General features: G+C 41.0%; 1 protein-coding gene across 15 annotated transcripts in view; it reads right to left on the bottom strand.

Annotated features, from left to right (window-relative positions):
- Nucleotides 1-19,780, bottom strand: part of LOC139753686 (uncharacterized) — a 661,673-nt gene that overhangs the window by 17,327 nt on the left and 624,566 nt on the right. For 13 of the 15 annotated variants that reach the window (XM_071670482.1, XM_071670373.1, XM_071670403.1 and 10 more), the window contains 3 exons: nt 2,365-2,689; nt 865-992; nt 496-677 (listed from right to left, as the gene is read on the bottom strand). In XM_071670482.1, coding sequence (XP_071526583.1) covers nt 496-677; nt 865-992; nt 2,365-2,689 — 635 coding nt within the window. The remainder of the gene's footprint in view (nt 1-495; nt 678-864; nt 993-2,364; nt 2,690-19,780) is intronic. The other 2 variants (XM_071670454.1, XM_071670473.1) reach the window with 1 other exon arrangement.

The following is a 19,780-nucleotide window of genomic DNA, read 5'->3' as shown; positions in this document are numbered from 1 at the left end:
ACCAAACTGCTTCAATTTGCTCTACCCTTTGTATGCCTCACACCCTCCTGAATGTTCAGGTCTCAATCCTTCAAGTATCTTTCACTTCAGCTTTACACCTACTTGGTTTTCCCCTTTCCCTTGTTCCCTCCACTTCTGACAAGTATTTCTCTTCATCATCCTTTCCTCAATCATCCTCTCCATAAGTCTACCCTAATAAAGAGTATTAAATAATATTCTATTTTCTTTCAAGCCTGTTTGTCATTTCCCACTTCTGAAAGATAGGAAAAGAGAACTAAGCCTTAAAGAGAAAATCTTCTCTCATCTTTCTTTTAAAAGTATAAAACACATCCTGTTCCATTCTTTCAAAATGTATAATAAGGAAGGGAGAATTTCTGGACCCCCACTCCCATCCGTATTGGAGTCACCTTCTACAAGATATACAAGATTCATGGGCAGAATTTTTCTCCTCCATACCCAAGAACATTACTAGAAATAATAATTAAACATACTAACCTATTTACAGACTGACATTCTGGGTCGCCTGATCCTCCATTTGCTCGGTGAAGTTGTGGTGATGAGGGAGCAGAGCATTCACCTCGATCACATCCCTCTATGTCTGATACAGAGCCACCTGATGCTCCATGTTTGCTCTTTTTATGACCACGTGAGAAGGCTTTGCTGAATGAACTACGAAGCTAGAAAAAAAACAAAATGAAATTAATTGTTGACATCTGTGACTCTTCCATCTTTCCATACTTCTATACAGGTATGATACTTGACTACTCTAAAACATACATTATATGTGAAACAATGACAATACTGAGATCAACTTGCATTATATACTGCAGGCTAACATAAATTGTGCTCATATTGCTAACTTACCCAACCCTTCTTTTTACCAGACTTCGAGCTGTCACTTTTGTCATGATTTGAGGTGTGTGAAGTCGCAGAGCAAGCTGAAGATACGCTCGATACGGACTCTACAGATGTTCCTCGCACTAATTTGCCACCTGTCATCAATAATAAACAAAAGTGAACACTATTTTCAGCAGGAAAAATGGAGAATACGATTAGAAAGAGAAGAAATAAATGCTTCCTTCCTAATTTTTCAGCACAAGCACAACCAAACAAACTATGTGACCTCCACCCAATCCAAGACATGTCACATTTCTTTTTCATTCCACAGATGGTTCAAAATCTCATATCAAAGCTAGCCTAAAATATAAATAAATATATATAATAAATTCAACAAATGGGCTTGTTTCCTTTTCATTTTGAATGTGGTTTGAAATCACTCATATATATCAATCAATCACCTAGATATGAATAACAAATATTCCAACGTTACAACTGAAGCTGATTTTTTCGTCCACTGTGTAAAGCATTAATGCTCAGTGCCATGGATTTAACATCATAAGGTAAAATACTAAGACATTCTGCTTCACAGTGAACTTTGTGGTGTAGTTTACCCCTGTTCATTTCAAGTGAATGCAAAGACTGCATAAATTATCATTTCAATCTATACTGCACTCACAAACTGAAGTGTACAACACTACATGTATTTCCATCTTTTGGTAAACTCTTTTTTTAATCATTGAAGTCACATGTTAGAATAAGGTAGATACTTGAGGTTATTCTATTGACAAAAATTTCCTTTCTAATGGATTCTGATATAAATATGCATATTGAGCCCGCAATATATGGCACTTTACCATACATGATGCACTACTGTTTACACAAAAAGATATTGGAAATGGGCATTTGAATGAAATTTTGTGCCCACTAAGGAAAAAAAACATTCAATTTTTTTAACAAAAACAGTGATAATATAATTAGCAAAATCTGTACACTAATAACTATTCAAGACAAAACATGTGCAAATAATAACCACAGTAAACAACAAATCAAACCAAAAGCCAGCAAGCTTGGACAGAGGAGACAAAAGTCAGGAAAATGGACATGCACAGGAAATGCAGAATCATTACCATTAGTGTTTTAGTATTCTTTATAGGCTGTTTCATATGTTAGTGAAAACAGTGTATCAAACATATGTTAGTTTGCATTATTTCTAGATAAAGGGTAATCCGCAGCAAATTTGGTAAACTAAAGAATTGTGGAATGGGGCATTAATGGGAAAGACAATAAGACTGTATGGGAGGAAAAGGGAGAACATTCTGTGACCTGCAGTTTGCCATCACCCAAGCTAAACCAATCCATAACCAAATGGTTCAGCAGTATGATGTTTCATGAAGTTCTAATTCAGTTACTCTTAGGATGTCAATGCCTGGCTGCTGAAAGTCAGCTCAGCCAATGTATATCAGGATGAGCTTGGAAGTAGAGAAGAGAAGCCTGCTTGCTTGTCAAAAGGTGACAAAGTCTCACCAGCTTCACTGAATTCACACACTACAAGGTCTTTACAATTCCCTGTGAAGGTGTGTCTGCGCGCAACATCAAGACCTGGTTTTTCTGGTGAGCAGGAACGACTGCCGGTGGTAACATTGAGCACAGAACACGAGGCAATGTTGGGAGGGTGCTGGGAATGGTGGTGCCTGGTGGGGGAAGGGGTGGAGTGGTGGTGGTGGTGGTGATGGTGGTGGTGATGGTGGTCAGGGGACGTACTTTGCAGGCATGCTACAGTAAGCCCAGCATCTACACTCTGTTGACGCAGCGCTTCAATGGTTTTCCGCAATTCCATAACTTCTGAATCCTGGAATTGAAAAAAGTTATGGCTAGGTTAGATAAAAATCAGCTGCAATATTCAACTGATACATATATGAAAGAACAAAATTCCTAATAATCTATTTCATGTTGTCTTTTCTAGCTAAATCAGTCTCTCCAATCATCTAAATTTACAACTACTGCAACACTTCAAGTACTGAATACCTAAATACAGAGCTCAGGATCTGCTTCCCCAATGAATATGTAATCAACATGCACCATTTATCTGTAATAAAAGTTTCATCAAAAAAGTCAAAATCTAAAAAACTTTAATAAGGTACATATATATTGAAGATCCAAGGTAATATCTACACCAAAATAGCCTTCTTTGTGATTCTATATGTATCCTTCATTCATATGAAAAAATGGGAGAGGAGTGTGAAGTACTAGTAGCAAACCCCTGTCAACATGAGTGATAGCACTTGTTCAAAATGGGGTCAAAGCACCATTTTACCACATAAACAGGGTGTAACCATCAAGATTTCTTCCACTGTAAGTATCAAACTATCTATGAGCAAGGCTAAACACTGTTCATAGAGACCTAATTACCAAACAATAACAAGCCATGGTCTATGATATCAATAACAATATAAAAAGCATTAACTTATTTTTAAGGACAGGAAAGAAAAAATGCTGACCACATATCAACAATGCGTCACAAAAAGCAACTTAGAGGGGCATGAGCAGGAGACTGAAAATTCTCCTGCTAAATTTTCCAAAGAAGAAATAGGAAGGAGCCCATGAAGAATTTTTTCCCCTATGGTTCATTCATTTGTTCCTGACTGATCATATGAGAAAAACTGAACAACTATTAAAGATAGCAGATTCACAATTCAATAAACACAATGAAAAGGAAAGGATACAAATCTGGTATCTCAGAAGCACAGAGGAGAAGGCTATAAATTGAAAACATTAGACTGATAAAAGAAGCAACAGCCAACAGACCTACAATATGGAACAATGAAAATGCAAATGATAAAGGATTGCAGCTAAGAAGTGTCACCTACATTCAATGCCAGTAACATTATGACAGGGTGGCTGTTAGGTGCCAGTGCCCAAGAGACAAATGGCCTCATACAATGATATGGTGGTTGAAAAGGGTGAAATTTTGATAGAGAAACCTTGTATAAGGAGTAAAATGGTGTTTTAAACCTGTAAGTAAGCAACAGAAAAAAAAATTTAATTGCATTTCCAGCTCTCGAAAGGCTGCATCAGGAACATATTAACAATAGTCTCAGCTGCATTATATATATTATGTATATCAGTCCTATACATTCAGTCTCTGTCAAGTATAATATATCAAATTAAAAGAGTCTATAACAGCCAGATGTATTTCATTTCATTTTCATTCATAATTACCTGATACCTCTTTCTTTTTGGTAGTATTACTTCCAGTAATAAGGGAAATGTGGATTCCTTTGAAGAGAAGTTCTTTGACGAAACTGTACCCCAAAAGATACATCCTTGCCAAAGATGACTTTTTAGTCATGATGTAACCTCATACAGGCAGACTATCAAGCAAAAGATCCTGGGTTCGAATCCTGGTTGTTGGAGGGAATCATGTGAAACATATGGGGTAAACCATGGAAAGGTCTGTAGGGCCTGGATGTGGATGGGGAGCTGCGGTTTCGGTGCATTACACAGGACAGCTGAGACTTCAGTGTGAGCGAATGTGGCCTTTTCTGTCTGTTTCCTGGTGCTACCTCGCTGAAGCTGGGGGTAGTGTTGTTGTTTCCTGCGGGGCAGGGTAGCACCAGGAGTGGATGAAGGCAAGCAAGTATGAATATGTACATGTGTATATATGTATGTGTATGTATATGTATTTGTATATATATGTGTGTATGATGGGCAGTTATGCACATATATATATATATATATATATATATATATATATATATTTTTTTTTTTTTTTTTTTTTTTTTATACTTTGTCGCTGTCTCCCGCGTTTGCGAGGTAGCGCAAGGAAACAGACGAAAGAAATGGCCCAACCCCCCCCCCATACACATGTACATACGTCCACACACGCAAATATACATACCTACACAGCTTTCCATGGTTTACCCCAGACGCTTCACATGCCTTGATTCAATCCACTGACAGCACGTCAACCCCTGTATACCACATCGCTCCAATTCACTCTATTCCTTGCCCTCCTTTCACCCTCCTGCATGTTCAGGCCCCGATCACACAAAATCTTTTTCACTCCATCTTTCCACCTCCAATTTGGTCTCCCTCTTCTCCTCGTTCCCTCCACCTCCGACACATATATCCTCTTGGTCAATCTTTCCTCACTCATTCTCTCCATGTGCCCAAACCATTTCAAAACACCCTCTTCTGCTCTCTCAACCACGCTCTTTTTATTTCCACACATCTCTCTTACCCTTACGTTACTCACTCGCTCAAACCACCTCACACCACACATTGTCCTCAAACATCTCATTTCCAGCACATCCATCCTCCTGCGCACATCTCTATCCATAGCCCACGCCTCGCAACCATACAACATTGTTGGAACCACTATTCCTTCAAACATACCCATTTTTGCTTTCCGAGATAATGTTCTCGACTTCCACACATTTTTCAAGGCTCCCAAAATTTTCGCCCCCTCCCCCACCCTATGATCCACTTCCGCTTCCATGGTTCCATCCGCTGACAGATCCACTCCCATATATATATATATATATATATATATATATATATATATATATGTATATATATATATATATATAATCCCTGGGGATAGGGGAGAAAGAATACTTCCCAGGTATTCCCTGCGTGTCGTAGAAGGCGACTAAAAGGGGAGGGAGCGGGGTGCTGGAAATCCTCCCCTTTTATTTTTTTTTTTTTTTAATTTCCCAAAAAAATGAACAGAGAAGGGGGCCAGGTGAGGATGTTCCCTCAGAGGTCCAGTCCTCTATTCTTAACGCTACCTTGCTGATGCGGGAAATGGCGAATAATTTGAAAAAAAAAAAAAAAAATATATACATATATATATATATATATATATATATATATATATATATATATATATATATATATATATATATATATGTGTGTAAATAAAGATTTTGTGTGATCGGGGCCTGAACATGCAGGAGGGTGAAAGGAGGGCAAGGAATAGAGTGAATTGGAGCAATGTGGTATACCGGGGTTGACGTGCTGTCAGTGGATTGAATCGGGGCATGTGAAGCGTCTGGGGTAAACCATGGAAAGCTGTGTAGGTATGTATATTTGCATGTGTGGACGTATGTATATACATGTGTATGGGGGTGGGTTGGGCCATTTCTTTCGTCTGTTTCCTTGCGCTACCTCGCAAACGCGGAAGACAGCGACAAAAAAAAAAAAAAAAAAAAAAAAATAAATTAAACATTTCCTTTTTCCATAGCCAGAGGTTGAACCATTATGTGACATTCATTTTTTTTTTCTTTTCATTTCAAGCTAGAAGTTTCAGTTTTCTAAATTGTTTCTTACATTTTTCATATGTATATATATGTATGTGTGTGTGTGTGTATATGTGCGTGTGTGTGTGTATGTGTGTGTATGTGTATATATATATATATATGTATATTATCCCTGGGGATAGGGGTGAAAGAATACTTCCCACGCATTCCTTGCGTGTCGTAGAAAGCGACTAGAGGGGACGGGAGCGGGGGGCCAGAAATCCTCCCCTCCTTGTATTTTTTTAACTTTCTAAAATGGGAAACAGAAGGAGTCACGCGGGGAGTGCTCATACTCCTCGAAGGCTCAGATTGGGGTGCCTAAATGTGTGTGGATGTAACCAAGATGTGAAAAAAGGAGAGATAGGTAGTATGTTTGAGGAAAGGAACCTGGATGTTTTGGCTCTGAGTGAAACGAAGCTCAAGGGTGAAGGGGAAGAGTGGTTTGGGAATGTCTTGGGAGTAAAGTCAGGGGTTAGTGAGAGGACAAGAGCAAGGGAAGGAGTAGCAGTACTCCTGAAACAGGAGTTGTGGGAGTACGTGATAGAATGTAAGAAAGTAAATTCCCGATTAATATGGGTAAAACTGAAAGTTGATGGAGAGAGATGGGTGATTATTGGTGCATATGCACCTGGGCATGAGAAGAAAGATCATGAGAGGCAAGTGTTTTGGGAGCAGCTGAATGAGTGTGTTAGTGGTTTTGATGCACGAGACCGGGTTATAGTGATGGGTGATTTGAATGCAAATGTGAGTAATGTGGCAGTTGAGGGAATAATTGGTGTACATGGGGTGTTCAGTGTTGTAAATGGAAATGGTGAAGAGCTTGTAGATTTATGTGCTGAAAAAGGACTGATGATTGGGAATACCTGGTTTAAAAAGCGAGATATACATAAGTATACTTATGTAAGTAGGAGAGATGGCCAGAGAGCATTATTGGATTACGTGTTAATTGACAGGCGCGCGAAAGAGAGACTTTTGGATGTTAATGTGCTGAGACGTGCAACTGGAGGGATGTCTGATCATTATCTTGTGGAGGCTAAGGTGAAGATTTGTATGGGTTTTCAGAAAAGAAGAGTGAATGTTGGGGTGAAGAGGGTGGAGAGTAAGTGAGCTTGGGAAGGAGACTTGTGTGAGGAAGTACCAGGAGAGACTGAGTACAGAATGGAAAAAGGTGAGAACAATGGAAGTAAGGGGAGTGGGGGAGGAATGGGATGTATTTAGGGAATCAGTGATGGATTGCGCAAAAGATGCTTGTGGCATGAGAAGAGTGGGAGGTGGGTTGATTAGAAAGGGTAGTGAGTGGTGGGATGAAGAAGTAAGAGTATTAGTGAAAGAGAAGAGAGAGGCATTTGGATGATTTTTACAGGGAAAAAATGCAGTTGAGTGGGAGACGTATAAAAGAAAGAGACAGGAGGTCTAGAGAAAGGTGCAAGAGGTGAAAAAAAGGGCAAATGAGAGTTGGGGTGAGAGAGTATCATTAAATTTTAGGGAGAATAAAAAGATGTTCTGGAAGGAGGTAAATAAAGTGCATAAGACAAGGGAGCAAATGGGAACTTCAGTGAAGGGTGCAAATGAGGAGGTGATAAGTAGTGGTGATGTGAGAAGGAGATGGAGTGAGTATTTTGAAGGTTTGTTGAATGTGTTTGATGATAGAGTGGCAGATATAGGGTGTTTTGGTCGAGGTGGTGTGCAAAGTGAGAGGGTTAGGGAAAATGATTTGGTAAACAGAGAAGAGGTAGTAAAAGCTTTGCGGAAGATGAAAGCCGGCAAGGCAACAGGTTTGGATGGTATTGCAGTGGAATTTATAAAAAAAAGGGGGTGACTGTATTGTTGACTGGTTGATGAGGTTATTTAATGTATGTATGACTCACGGTGAGGTGCCTGAGGATTGGCGGAATGCGTGCATAGTGCCATTGTACAAAGGCAAAGGGGATAAGAGTGAGTGCTCAAATTACAGAGGTATAAGTTTGTTGAGTATTCCTGGTAAATTATATGGGAGGGTATTGATTGAGAGGGTGAAGGCATGTACAGAGCATCAGATTGGGGAAGAGCAGTGTGGTTTCAGAAGTGGTAGAGGATGTGTGGATCAGGTGTTTGCTTTGAAGAATGTATGTGAGAAATACTTAGAAAAGCAAATGGATTTGTATGTAGCATTTATGGATCTGGAGAAGGCATATGATATAGTTGATAGAGATGCTCTGTGGAAGGTATTAAGAATATATGGTGTGGGAGGAAAGTTGTTAGAAGCAGTGAAAAGTTTTTATCGAGGATGTAATGCATGTGTACATGTAGGAAGAGAGGAAAGTGATTGGTTCTCAGTGAATGTAGGTTTGCGGCAGGGGTGTGTGATGTCTCCATGGTTGTTTAATTTGTTTATGGATGGGGTTGTTAGGGAGGTGAATGCAAGAGTTTTGGAAAGAGGGGCAAGTATGAAGTCTGTTGGGGATGAGAGAGCTTGGGAAGTGAGTCAGTTGTTGTTCGCTGATGATACAGCGCTGGTGGCTGATTCATGTGAGAAACTGCAGAAGCTGGTGACTGAGTTTGGTAAAGTGTGTGAAAGAAGAAAGTTAAGAGTAAATGTGAATAAGAGCAAGGTTATTAGGTACAGTAGGGTTGAGGGTCAAGTCAATTGGGAGGTGAGTTTGAATGGAGAAAAACTGGAGGAAGTGAAGTGTTTTAGATATCTGGGAGTGGATCTGGCAGCGGATGGAACCATGGAAGCGGAAGTGGATCATAGGGTGGGGGAGGGGGCAAAAATTCTGGGAGCCTTGAAAAATGTGTGGAAGTCGAGAACATTATCTCGGAAAGCAAAAATGGGTATGTTTGAAGGAATAGTGGTTCCAACAATGTTGTATGGTTGCTAGGCGTGGGCTATGGATAGAGTTGTGCGCAGGAGGATGGATGTGCTGGAAATGAGATGTTTGAGGACAATGTGTGGTGTGAGGTGGTTTGATCGAGTAAGTAATGTAAGGGTAAGAGAGATGTGTGGAAATAAAAAGAGCGTGGTTGAGAGAGCAGAAGAGGGTGTTTTGAAATGGTTTGGGCACATGGAGAGAATGAGTGAGGAAAGATTGACCAAGAGGATATATGTGTCGGAGGTGGAGGGAACGAGGAGAAGAGGGAGACCAAATTGGAGGTGGAAAGATGGAGTGAAAAAGATTTTGTGTGATCGGGGCCTGAACATGCAGGAGGGTGAAAGGAGGGCAAGGAATAGAGTGAATTTGATCGATGTGGTATACCGGGGTTGACGTGCTGTCAGTGGATTGAATTAGGGCATGTGAAGCGTCTGGGGTAAACCATGGAAAGCTGTGTAGGTATGCATATTTGCGTGTGTGGACGTGTATGTATATACATGTGTATGGGGGTGGGTTGGGCCATTTCTTTCGTCTGTTTCCTTGCGCTACCTTGCAAACGCGGGAGACAGCGGCAAAAAATATATATATATATATATATATATATATATATATATATATATATATATATATATATATATATATATACTATCCCTGGGGATAGGGGAGAAAGAATACTTCCCACGTATTCCCTGCGTGTCGTAGAAGGCGACTAAAAGGGGAGGGAGCGGGGGGCTGGAAATCCTCCCCTCTCGTTTTTTTTTAATTTTCCAAAAGAAGGAACAGAGAATTGGGCCAGGTGAGGGTATTCCCTCAAAGGCCCAGTCCTCTGTTCTTAACGCTACCTCGCTAATGCGGGAAATGGCGAATAGTTTGAAAGAAAAAAAGAAATATATATATATATATATATATATATATATTTTTTTTTTTTTTGCTTTGTCGCTGTCTCCCGCGTTTGCAAGGTAGCGCAAGGAAACAGACGAAAGAAATGGCCCAACCCACCCCCATACACATGTATATACATACGTCCACACACACAAATATACATACCTACACAGCTTTCCATGGTTTACCCCAGACGCTTCACATGCCTTGATTCAATCCACTGACAGCACGTCCACCCCGGTATACCACATCAATCCAATTCACTCTATTCCTTGCCCTCCTTTCACCCTCCTGCATGTTCAGGCCCCGATCACACAAAATCTTTTTCACTCCATCTTTCCACCTCCAATTTGGTCTCCCTCTTCTCCTCGTTCCCTCCACCTCCGACACATATATCCTCTTGGTCAATCTTTCCTCACTCATTCTCTCCATGTGACCAAACCATTTCAAAACACCCTCTTCTGCTCTCTCAACCACGCTCTTTTTATTTCCACACATCTCTCTTACCCTTACGTTACTTACTCGATCAAACCACCTCACACCATACATTGTCCTCAAACATCTCATTTCCAGCACATCCATCCTCCTGCGCACAACTCTATCCATAGTCCACGCCTCGCAACCATACAACATTGTTGGAACCACAATTCCTTCAAACATACCCATTTTTGCTTTCTGAGATAATGTTCTCAACTTCCACACATTCTTCAAGGCTCCCAGAATTTTCGCCCCCTCCCCCACCCTATATATATATATTTTTTTTTCAAACTATTCGCCATTTCCCGCATTAGCGAGGTAGCGTTAAGAACAGAGGACTGGGCCTTTGAGGGAACATCCCCACCTGGCCCCCCTCTCCATTCCTTCCTTTAAAAAAAATAAAGAAAAAAAAAAAAGAAAAGATATATATATATATATATATATATATATATATATATATATATAGGCAGCAGGATACAGTGGTTAAATTGATGAAAACTACTATTGACGTTTGTGTAAATAAATTATACATTTCCCTTTTCCATAGCCAGAGGCTGAACCATTATGTGACAGTCATTTTTTCAGTTCATTTCAAGCTAGAAGTTTCAGTTTTCTAAATTATTTCTTACGTTTTTCATATGTATATATATATATATGTGTGTGTGTGTGTATATGTGTGTATGTATGTATATATATATATATATATATATTATCCCTGGGGATAGGGGTGAAACAATACTTCCCACGCATTCCTCACGTGTCGTAGAAGGCGACTAGAGGGGACGGGAGCGGGGGGCCAGAAATCCTCCCCTCCTTGTATTTTTAACTTTCTAAAAAATGGGAAACAGAAGGAGTCACGTGGGGAGTGCTCATCCTCCTCGTAGACTCAGATTGGGGTGTCTAAATGTGTGTGGATGTAACCAAGATGTGAAAAAAGGAGAGATAGGTAGTATGTTTGAGGAAAGGAACCTGGATGTTTTGGCTCTGAGTGAAACTAAGCTCAAGGGTAAAGGGGAAGAGTGGTTTGGGAATGTCTTGGTAGTAAAGTCAGGGGTTAGTGAGAGGACAAGAGCAAGGGAAGGAGCAGCAGTACTCCTGGAACAGGAGTTGTGGGAGTATGTGATAGAATGTAAGAAAGTAAATTCTCTATTAATATGGGTAAAACTGAAAGTTGATGGAGAGAGATGGGTGATTATTGGTGCATATGCACCTGGGCATGAGAAGAAAGATCATGAGAGGCAAGTGTTTTGGGAGCAGCTGAATGAGTGTGTTAGTGGTTTTGATGCACAAGACCGGGTTATAGTGATGGGTGATTTGAATGCAAAGGTGAGTAATGTGGCAGTTGAGGGAATAATTGGTATACATGGGGTGTTCAGTGTTGTAAATGGAAATGGTGAAGAGCTTGTAGATTTATGTGCTGAAAAAGGACTGGAGATTGGGAATACCTGGTTTAAAAAGCGAGATATACATAAGTATACGTATGTAAGTAGGAGAGATGGCCAGAAAGAGCGTTACTGGATTACGTGTTAATTGACAGGCGCGCGAGAGAGACTTTTGGATGTAAATGTGCTGAGAGGTGCAACTGGAGGGATGTCTGATTATTATCTGGTGGAGGCTAAGGTGAAGATTTGTATGGGTTTTCAGAGAAGAAAAGTGAATGTTGGGGTGAAGAGGGTGGTGAGAGTAAGTGAGCTTGGGAAGGAGACTTGTGTGAGGAAGTACCAGGAGAGACTGAGTACAGAATGGAAAGAGGTGAGAACAATGGAAGTAAGGGGAGTGGGGGAGGAATGGGATGTATTTAGGGAATCAGTGATGGATTGCGCAAAAGATGCTTGTGGCATGAGAAGCGTGGGAGGTGGGTTGATTAGAAAGGGTAGTGAGTGATGGGACGAAGAAATAAGATACTTAGTGAAAGAGAAGAGAGAGGCATTTGGACGATTTTTGCAGGGAAAAAATGCAATTGAGTGGGAGATGTATAAAAGAAAGAGACAGGAGGTCAAGAGAAAGGTGCAAGAGGTGAAAAAGAGGGCAATTGAGAGTTGGGGTGAGAGAGTATCATTAAATTTTAGGGAGAATAAAAAGATGTTCTGGATGGAGGTAAATAAAGTGCGTTAGACAAGGGAGCAAATGGGAACTTCAGTGAAGGGCGCTAATGGGGAGGTGATAACAAGTAGTGGTGATGTGAGAAGGAGATGGAGTGAGTATTTTGAAGGTCTGTTGAATGTGTTTGATGATAGAGTGGCAGATATAGGGTGTCTTGGTCGAGGTGGTGTGCAAAGTGAGAGGGTTAGGGGAAATGATTTGGTAAACAGAGAAGAGGTAGTAAAAGCTTTGCGGAAGATGAAAGCCGGCAAGGCAGCAGGTTTGGATGGTATTGCAGTGGAATTTATTAAAAAAGGGGGTGACTGTATTGTTGACTGGTTGGTAAGGTTATTTAATGTATGTATGACTCATGGTGAGGTGCCTGAGGATTGGCGCAATGCATGCATAGTGCCATTGTACAAAGGCAAAGGGGATAAGAGTCAGTGCTCAAATTACAGAGGTATAAGTTTGTTGAGTATTCCTGGTAAATTATATGGGAGGGTATTGATTGAGAGGGTGAAGGCATGTACAGAGCATCAAATTGGGGAAGAGCAGTATGGTTTCAGAAGTGGTAGAGGATGTGTGGATCAGGTGTTTGCTTTGAAGAATGTATGTGAGAAATACTTAGAAAAGCAAATGGATTTGTATGTAGCATTTATGGATCTGGGGAAAGCATATGATATAGTTGATAGAGATGCTCTGTGGAAGGTATTAAGAATATATGGTGTGGGAGGAAAGTTGTTAGAAGCAGTGAAAAGTTTTTATCGAGGATGTAAGGCATGTGTACGTGTAGGAAGAGAGGAAAGTGATTGGTTCTCAGTGAATGTAAGTTTGCAGCAGGGGTGTGTGATGTCTCCATGGTTGTTTAATTTGTTTATGGATGGGGTTGTTAGGGAGGTGAATGCAAGAGTTTTGGAAAGAGGGGCAAGTATGAAGTCTGTTGTGGATGAGAGAGCTTGGGAAGTGAGTCAGTTGTTGTTGGCTGATGATACAGTGCTGGTGGCTGATTCATGTGAGAAACTGCAGAAGCTGGTGACTAAGTTTGGTAAAGTGTGTGAAAGAAGAAAGTTAAGAGTAAATGTGAATAAGAGCAAGGTTATTAGGTACAGTAGGGTTGAGGGTCAAGTCAATTGGGAGGTAAGTTTGAATGGAGAAAAACTGGAGGAAGTAAAGTGTTTTAGATATCTGGAAGTGGATCTGGCAGCGGATGGAACCATGGAAGCGGAAGTGAATCATAGGGTGGGGGAGGGGGCGAAAATCCTTGGAGCATTGAAGAATGTGTGGAAGTCGAGAACATTATCTCGAAAAGCAAAAATGGGTATGTTTGAAGGAATAGTGGTTCCAACAATGTTGTATGGTTGCAAGGCGTGGGCTATGGATAGAGTTGTGCGCAGGAGGATGGATGTGCTAAATGAGATGTTTGAGGACAATGTGTGGTGTGAGGTAGTTTGATCGAGTAAGTAATGTAAGGGTAAGAGAGATGTGTGGAAATAAAAAGAGCGTGGTTGAGAGAGCAGAAGAGGGTGTTTTGAAATGGTTTGGGCACATGGAAAGAATGAGTGAGGAAAGATTGACCAAGAGGATATATGTGTCGGAGGTGGAGGGAACGAGGAGAAGTGGGAGACCAAATTGGAGGTGGAAAGATGGAGTGAAAAAGATTTTGTGTGATCGGGGCCTGAACATGCAGGAGGGTGAAAGGAGGGCAAGGAATAGAGTAAAATTGGTTTTCGATGTGGAAATACCGGGGTTAAACGTCCCTGTCAGTGGATTAAATTTAAAGGGAAATGGGGAAGCGTCTGGGGTAAACCAGGGAAAACTGTGTAGGAAAACCCCATATTTGCGTGTTTTGGACTTTATTAAAATACATGTTTATGGGGGGGGGTTTGGGGGCCATTTCTTTCGTCTTTTTCCCTTGCGCTACCTTGCAAACGCGGAGCCCAGGGGCAAAAAATATATTAAAATATATATAATATATATTATATAAAATATATATATATATATAAATATACTTCCCTGGGGATAGGGGAGAAAAATACTTCCCACAAATTCCCCCTGCGGCGTAAAGGGGGACTAAAAGGGGAGGGAGGGGGGGGTTTGGAAATCCTCCCCTCTCTTTTTTTTTAAAATTTTTCCCAAAAAAGGAACAAGAAGGGGGCCAGGTGGGGGGTTTTCCCCCTCAAAGGCCCAGTCCTCTGTTTTTAAAACGCTACCTCGCTAATGGGGGAAAATGGCAAAATAGTTTGAAAAAAAAAAGAAATATATATAATATATATATATATAAAAATTTTTTTTTTTTTTTTTGCTTTGCCCGCTGTCTCCCGCGTTTCAAGGTAGCGCAAGGAAACAAAACAAAGAAAGGGCCCCAAAAACCCAAAACCCCCAAAATACACATGAAAACAAAACGTCCACACACACAAATATACTTTCCTACAAAAAGGTTTTCCCCGGGGGGTTTCCCCCGGGCGCCCACAATCCCTTTGGTTAAAATCCACTACAGCACGTCCACCCCGGGTATACCACATCCCCCTTCCCTTCTTTCCGGGGGGGGGTTTCCCCCCTCCGGGGCATGTTCGGGGGCCCCAAATCACACAAAATTTTTTTCACCCAAACTTTCCCACCCCCCTTTTGGGTCCCCTCTTTCCTCCTCGTTCCCCCACCTCCGACAAAATATTTTTTTTTTTTTCCTTCCTTTTGGTTTTTTTTAAAAAATTTCCTTTCCCCCCCCCTCACTCTTTTTCCCCCCTTCTCCCATGTACCAAAAAAATTTAAAAAACACCCCCCTTCTGCTCTCTAAACCAAACGCTCTTTTTTTTTTCCACACATCTCTCTTACCCTTCCCTTTACTTACTCGATCAAACCACCTCACACCATCCCTTGTCCTCAAACATCTCATTTCCAGCACATCCATCCTCCTGCGCACAACTCAATCCATAGCCCACCGCCTCGCAACCATACAACATTGTTGGAACCACAATTCCTTAAAACATACCCATTTTTGTTTTCCCGAGATAATTTTTTCTCAACTTCCAAAACATTTTTCAAGGGTCCCAAAATTTTTGCCCCCTCCCCCCCCTATATATATAAAAATTTTTTTTTTTTAAACAAAACGCCATTTCCCCCATTAAACGAGGGAGCGTTAAAAACCAAAAGGGCTGGGGCCCTTTTAGGGGAAAATCCCCACCTGGCCCCCCCTCCATTCCTTCCTTTAAAAAAAATAAAGAAAAAAAAAAAAAAAAAAGATATAAAATAAATATAATAATATTATAAAATATTAAAATATATAGGCAGCAGGATACAGTGGTTAAAAATTTATGAAAACTACTATTGAAAGTTTGTGGGAAATAAATTAAAACATTTTCCCCTTTTTTATAGCCAGAGGGTGAACCATTAAGTGACAGTCATTTTTTTAGTTTTATTTTAAAACTGAATTTTCCCGTTTTCTAAATTATTTCTTACGTTTTTTCATATGTTTTAAAAATATAAATATTGTGTGGGGGGTGTGTATATGTGTGTATGTATGTATATATTAATTATAATAAAAATATTAAACCCTGGGGATAGGGGTGAAACAATACTTCCCACCATTCCTCCCCGTGTCGTAGAAGGCGAAATAAAAAGGGGAAGGGAGCGGGGGGCCAGAAAACCTCCCCCCTTGTAAATTTTTTAACTTTCCCAAAAAATGGGGAAAAAGAAAAGGGGTCACGTGGGGGGTTCTCATCCCCCTCGTAACTCAGATTGGGGTGTCTAAATGTGTTTGGAAAGAACCAAGTGTGAAAAAAGGAAGATAGGTAGTATGTTTTAGGGGAAAAGGGAAACCCGGATGTTTTTGGCTCTGAGTTAAACTAAGCTCAAAGGGGGAAAGGGGAAGAGTGGTTTGGGGAAAGTCTTGGTAGTAAAAATCAGGGGTTAGTGAGAGGAAAAGAGCAAGGGGAAAGGGGCAGCAGAAATCCTGGAAAAAGGGGTTGTGGGAGTATGTGATAGAATTAAGAAAGTAAATTTTCTATTAAATGGGAAAACTGAAAGTTGATGGAGAAATGGGTGATTAATTTTGGGGCATAAAGCCCTGGGGATGAGAAAAAAGATCAAAGAGAGGGAAGTGTTTTTGGGAGCACGAAAGAGTTTTGTTAGTGGGGTTTTGATGCACAAACCGGGGTTTTATGATGGGTGATTTGAATGCAAAGGTTTAGTAATGTGGCAGTTGAGGGGAAAAAATTTGGGATACATGGGGGGTTTTAGTGTTGTAAATGGAAAAGGTGAAGAGCTTTAAAATTTAAAGGCTGAAAAAGGGGCGGAATTGGGGAAACCTGGTTTTAAAAAACGAGATATACATAAGTATACGTATGTAAGTAGGAGAGATTTGGGCCCGAAAAGCGTTACTGGAAATTTCGTGTTAATTGGGCAGGCGCGCGAGAGAGACTTTTGGATGTTAAAAGTGCTAGGTGCAAAATGGGGGGATGTCTGATTATTATCTGGGGGAAGGGTAAGGTGAAAAATTTGTATGGGTTTTCAGAGAAGAAAAGTGAATGTTTTGGGGGGAAGAGGGTGGGGAGGGGTAAGTGAGCTTGGGAAAGGGGAAATTTTGTGAGGGAAGTACCAAAAGGGGAGACTGAGTACCGAATGGGAAAAAGGTGAGAACAATGGAAGTAAGGGGAGTGGGGGGGGAATGGGATGTATTTAGGGAATCAGTGATTGGGTTGCGCAAAAGATGCTTTTGGCATGAGAAGCGTGGGAGGTGGGTTTATTAAAAGGGTATGAGGATTGGGGCGAAGAAATAAATACTTTTGTGAAAGAGAAAGAGAGGGATTTGGGCATTTTTGGGGGAAAAAATGAATTGGTGGGAATGTATAAAAGAAAGAACAGGAGGTCAAGAAAAGGTGCAAGAGGTGAAAAAAGGGAAAATTGAGATTTGGGGTGAGAGAGTTCATTAAATTTTGGGGAAATAAAAAGATGTTCTGGATGGAGGAAAAATAAAGTGCTTAACAAGGGAGAAAAAGGGGGAACTTCATGAAGGGGCAAAATGGGAGGTGATAAAAGTAGGGGTGAGTAGAAGGAGATGGAGTGAGATTTTGAAGGTTTGTTGAATGTGTTTGAGAAGAGTGGAGATATAGGGTGTTTTGGTCGAGGTGGTGTGCAAAGTGGAGGGTTAGGGAAATGATTTGGAAAACAAGAAGGGGTGTAAAAGCTTTGCGGAAGATGAAAGCCGGCAAGGCAGCAGGTTTGGATGGTATTGCAGTGGAATTTATTAAAAAAGGGGGTGACTGTATTGTTGACTGGTTGGAAGGTTATTTAATGTATGTAGATCAGGGGTGGGTGCCTGGGGATTGGCGAATGCTGCATAGTGCCATTGTACAAAGGCAAAGGGGATAAGAGTAGTGCTAAAATTACAGGGGTATAAGTTTTTGAGTTTTCCCGGGTAAATTATTGGGGGGTATTGATAAAAGGTGAAGGCATGTACAAGCATAAAATTGGGAAGAGCTTTGGTTTTCAGAAGGGGTAGAGGATGTGTGGATCAGGTGTTTGCTTTGAAGAATGTATGTGAAAATATTAGAAAAGCAAGGGATTTTTTGGACATTTATGGATCGGGGGAAAAAGCATATGATAAGTTGAAGAGGCTCTGTGGAAGGTTTTAAAAATTATGGTGTGGGAGGAAAGTTGTTAGAAGCAGTGAAAAGTTTTTATCGAGGTTTTAAGGCATGTGTACTTGTAGGAAGAGGGGAAAGTGATTGGTTCTCAGTGAATGAAAGTTTGCGCAGGGGTGGTATTCTCCATGGTTGTTTAATTTGTTTATGGATGGGGTTTTTTAGGAGGTGAATGCAAAGTTTTGGAAAGAGGGGAAGTTGAAGTCTGTTTGGAGAGAGAGCTTGGAAGTTAGAGTTTTTGTTGGGAGAACAGGTGGGGGCTGATTTATGTGAGAAACTGCAGAAGCTGGGGACTGGGTTTTGGAAAATGTTGAAAGAAGAAAGTTAAGAGTAAATGTGAATAAGAGCAAGGATTGGTACAGTGGGTTGAGGGGCAAGTAATTGGGAGGTAGTTTTAATGGAGAAAAAACTGGAGGAAGTAAAATTTTTAATATCTGGAATGGATCTGGCACGGAGGAACCCTGGAAGCGGAAGTGATCATAGGGTGGGGGGGGGGGGAAAATCCCGGGAGCTTGAAGAAGTGTGGAAATCGAGAACATTATCCGGAAAGCAAAAAAGGGGAGTTTGAAGGGAAAAGTGGTTCCAACAATGTTGTATGGTTGCAGGGGGGGTATGGATAGATTGTGCGCAGGAGGTGGATGTGCTAAATGAGATTTTGAGGACAATGTTTGGGGGTGAGGTGTTTGATCGAGTAAGTTGTAAGGGGAAGAGAATGGTGGAAAAAAAAAGAGCGTGGTTGAAGAGCAGAAAGGGGGTTTTTAAAAAGGTTTTTTGGGACATGGAAAGAAAGAGTGAGGAAAGATTGACCCAAAAGGAATATGTGTAGGTGGGAGGGAAAGAGGAGAAGGGGAGACCAAATTGGAGGGGGAAAGAGGGGGGAAAAAGATTTTGTGTGATGGGGGCCCGAACATGCAGGAGGGTGAAAGGGGGCAAGGAATAGGTAATGGGCGATGTGGTAACCGGGGGTTTACGTGCTTATGGGTTGAATGGGGGATGTGAAGGTCTGGGGTAAACCATGGAAAGTGTGTAGGGATTATATTTCGTGTGTGGAATGTATATACATGTGTATGGGGTGGGTTGGGCCCTTTCTTTCTCTGTTTTTGGCTACCTGCAAAACGGGAGACAGCGTATATATATATATATATATATATATATATATATTTTTTTTTTTTTTTTTTTTTTTTTATACTTTGTCGCTGTCTCCCGCGTTTGCGAGGTAGCGCAAGGAAACAGACGAAAGAAATGGCCCAACCCCCCCCCCATACACATGTACATACGTCCACACACGCAAATATACATACCTACACAGCTTTCCATGGTTTACCCCAGACGCTTCACATGCCTTGATTCAATCCACTGACAGCACGTCAACCCCTGTATACCACATCGCTCCAATTCACTCTATTCCTTGCCCTCCTTTCACCCTCCTGCATGTTCAGGCCCCGATCACACAAAATCTTTTTCACTCCATCTTTCCACCTCCAATTTGGTCTCCCTCTTCTCCTCGTTCCCTCCACCTCCGACACATATATCCTCTTGGTCAATCTTTCCTCACTCATTCTCTCCATGTGCCCAAACCATTTCAAAACACCCTCTTCTGCTCTCTCAACCACGCTCTTTTTATTTCCACACATCTCTCTTACCCTTACGTTACTCACTCGCTCAAACCACCTCACACCACACATTGTCCTCAAACATCTCATTTCCA

This window comes from Panulirus ornatus, chromosome 2 (genome assembly GCF_036320965.1).
Source record: "Panulirus ornatus isolate Po-2019 chromosome 2, ASM3632096v1, whole genome shotgun sequence".
Taxonomy (NCBI): domain Eukaryota; kingdom Metazoa; phylum Arthropoda; class Malacostraca; order Decapoda; family Palinuridae; genus Panulirus; species Panulirus ornatus.
This window is presented reverse-complemented; position numbering and strand designations above follow the sequence as displayed.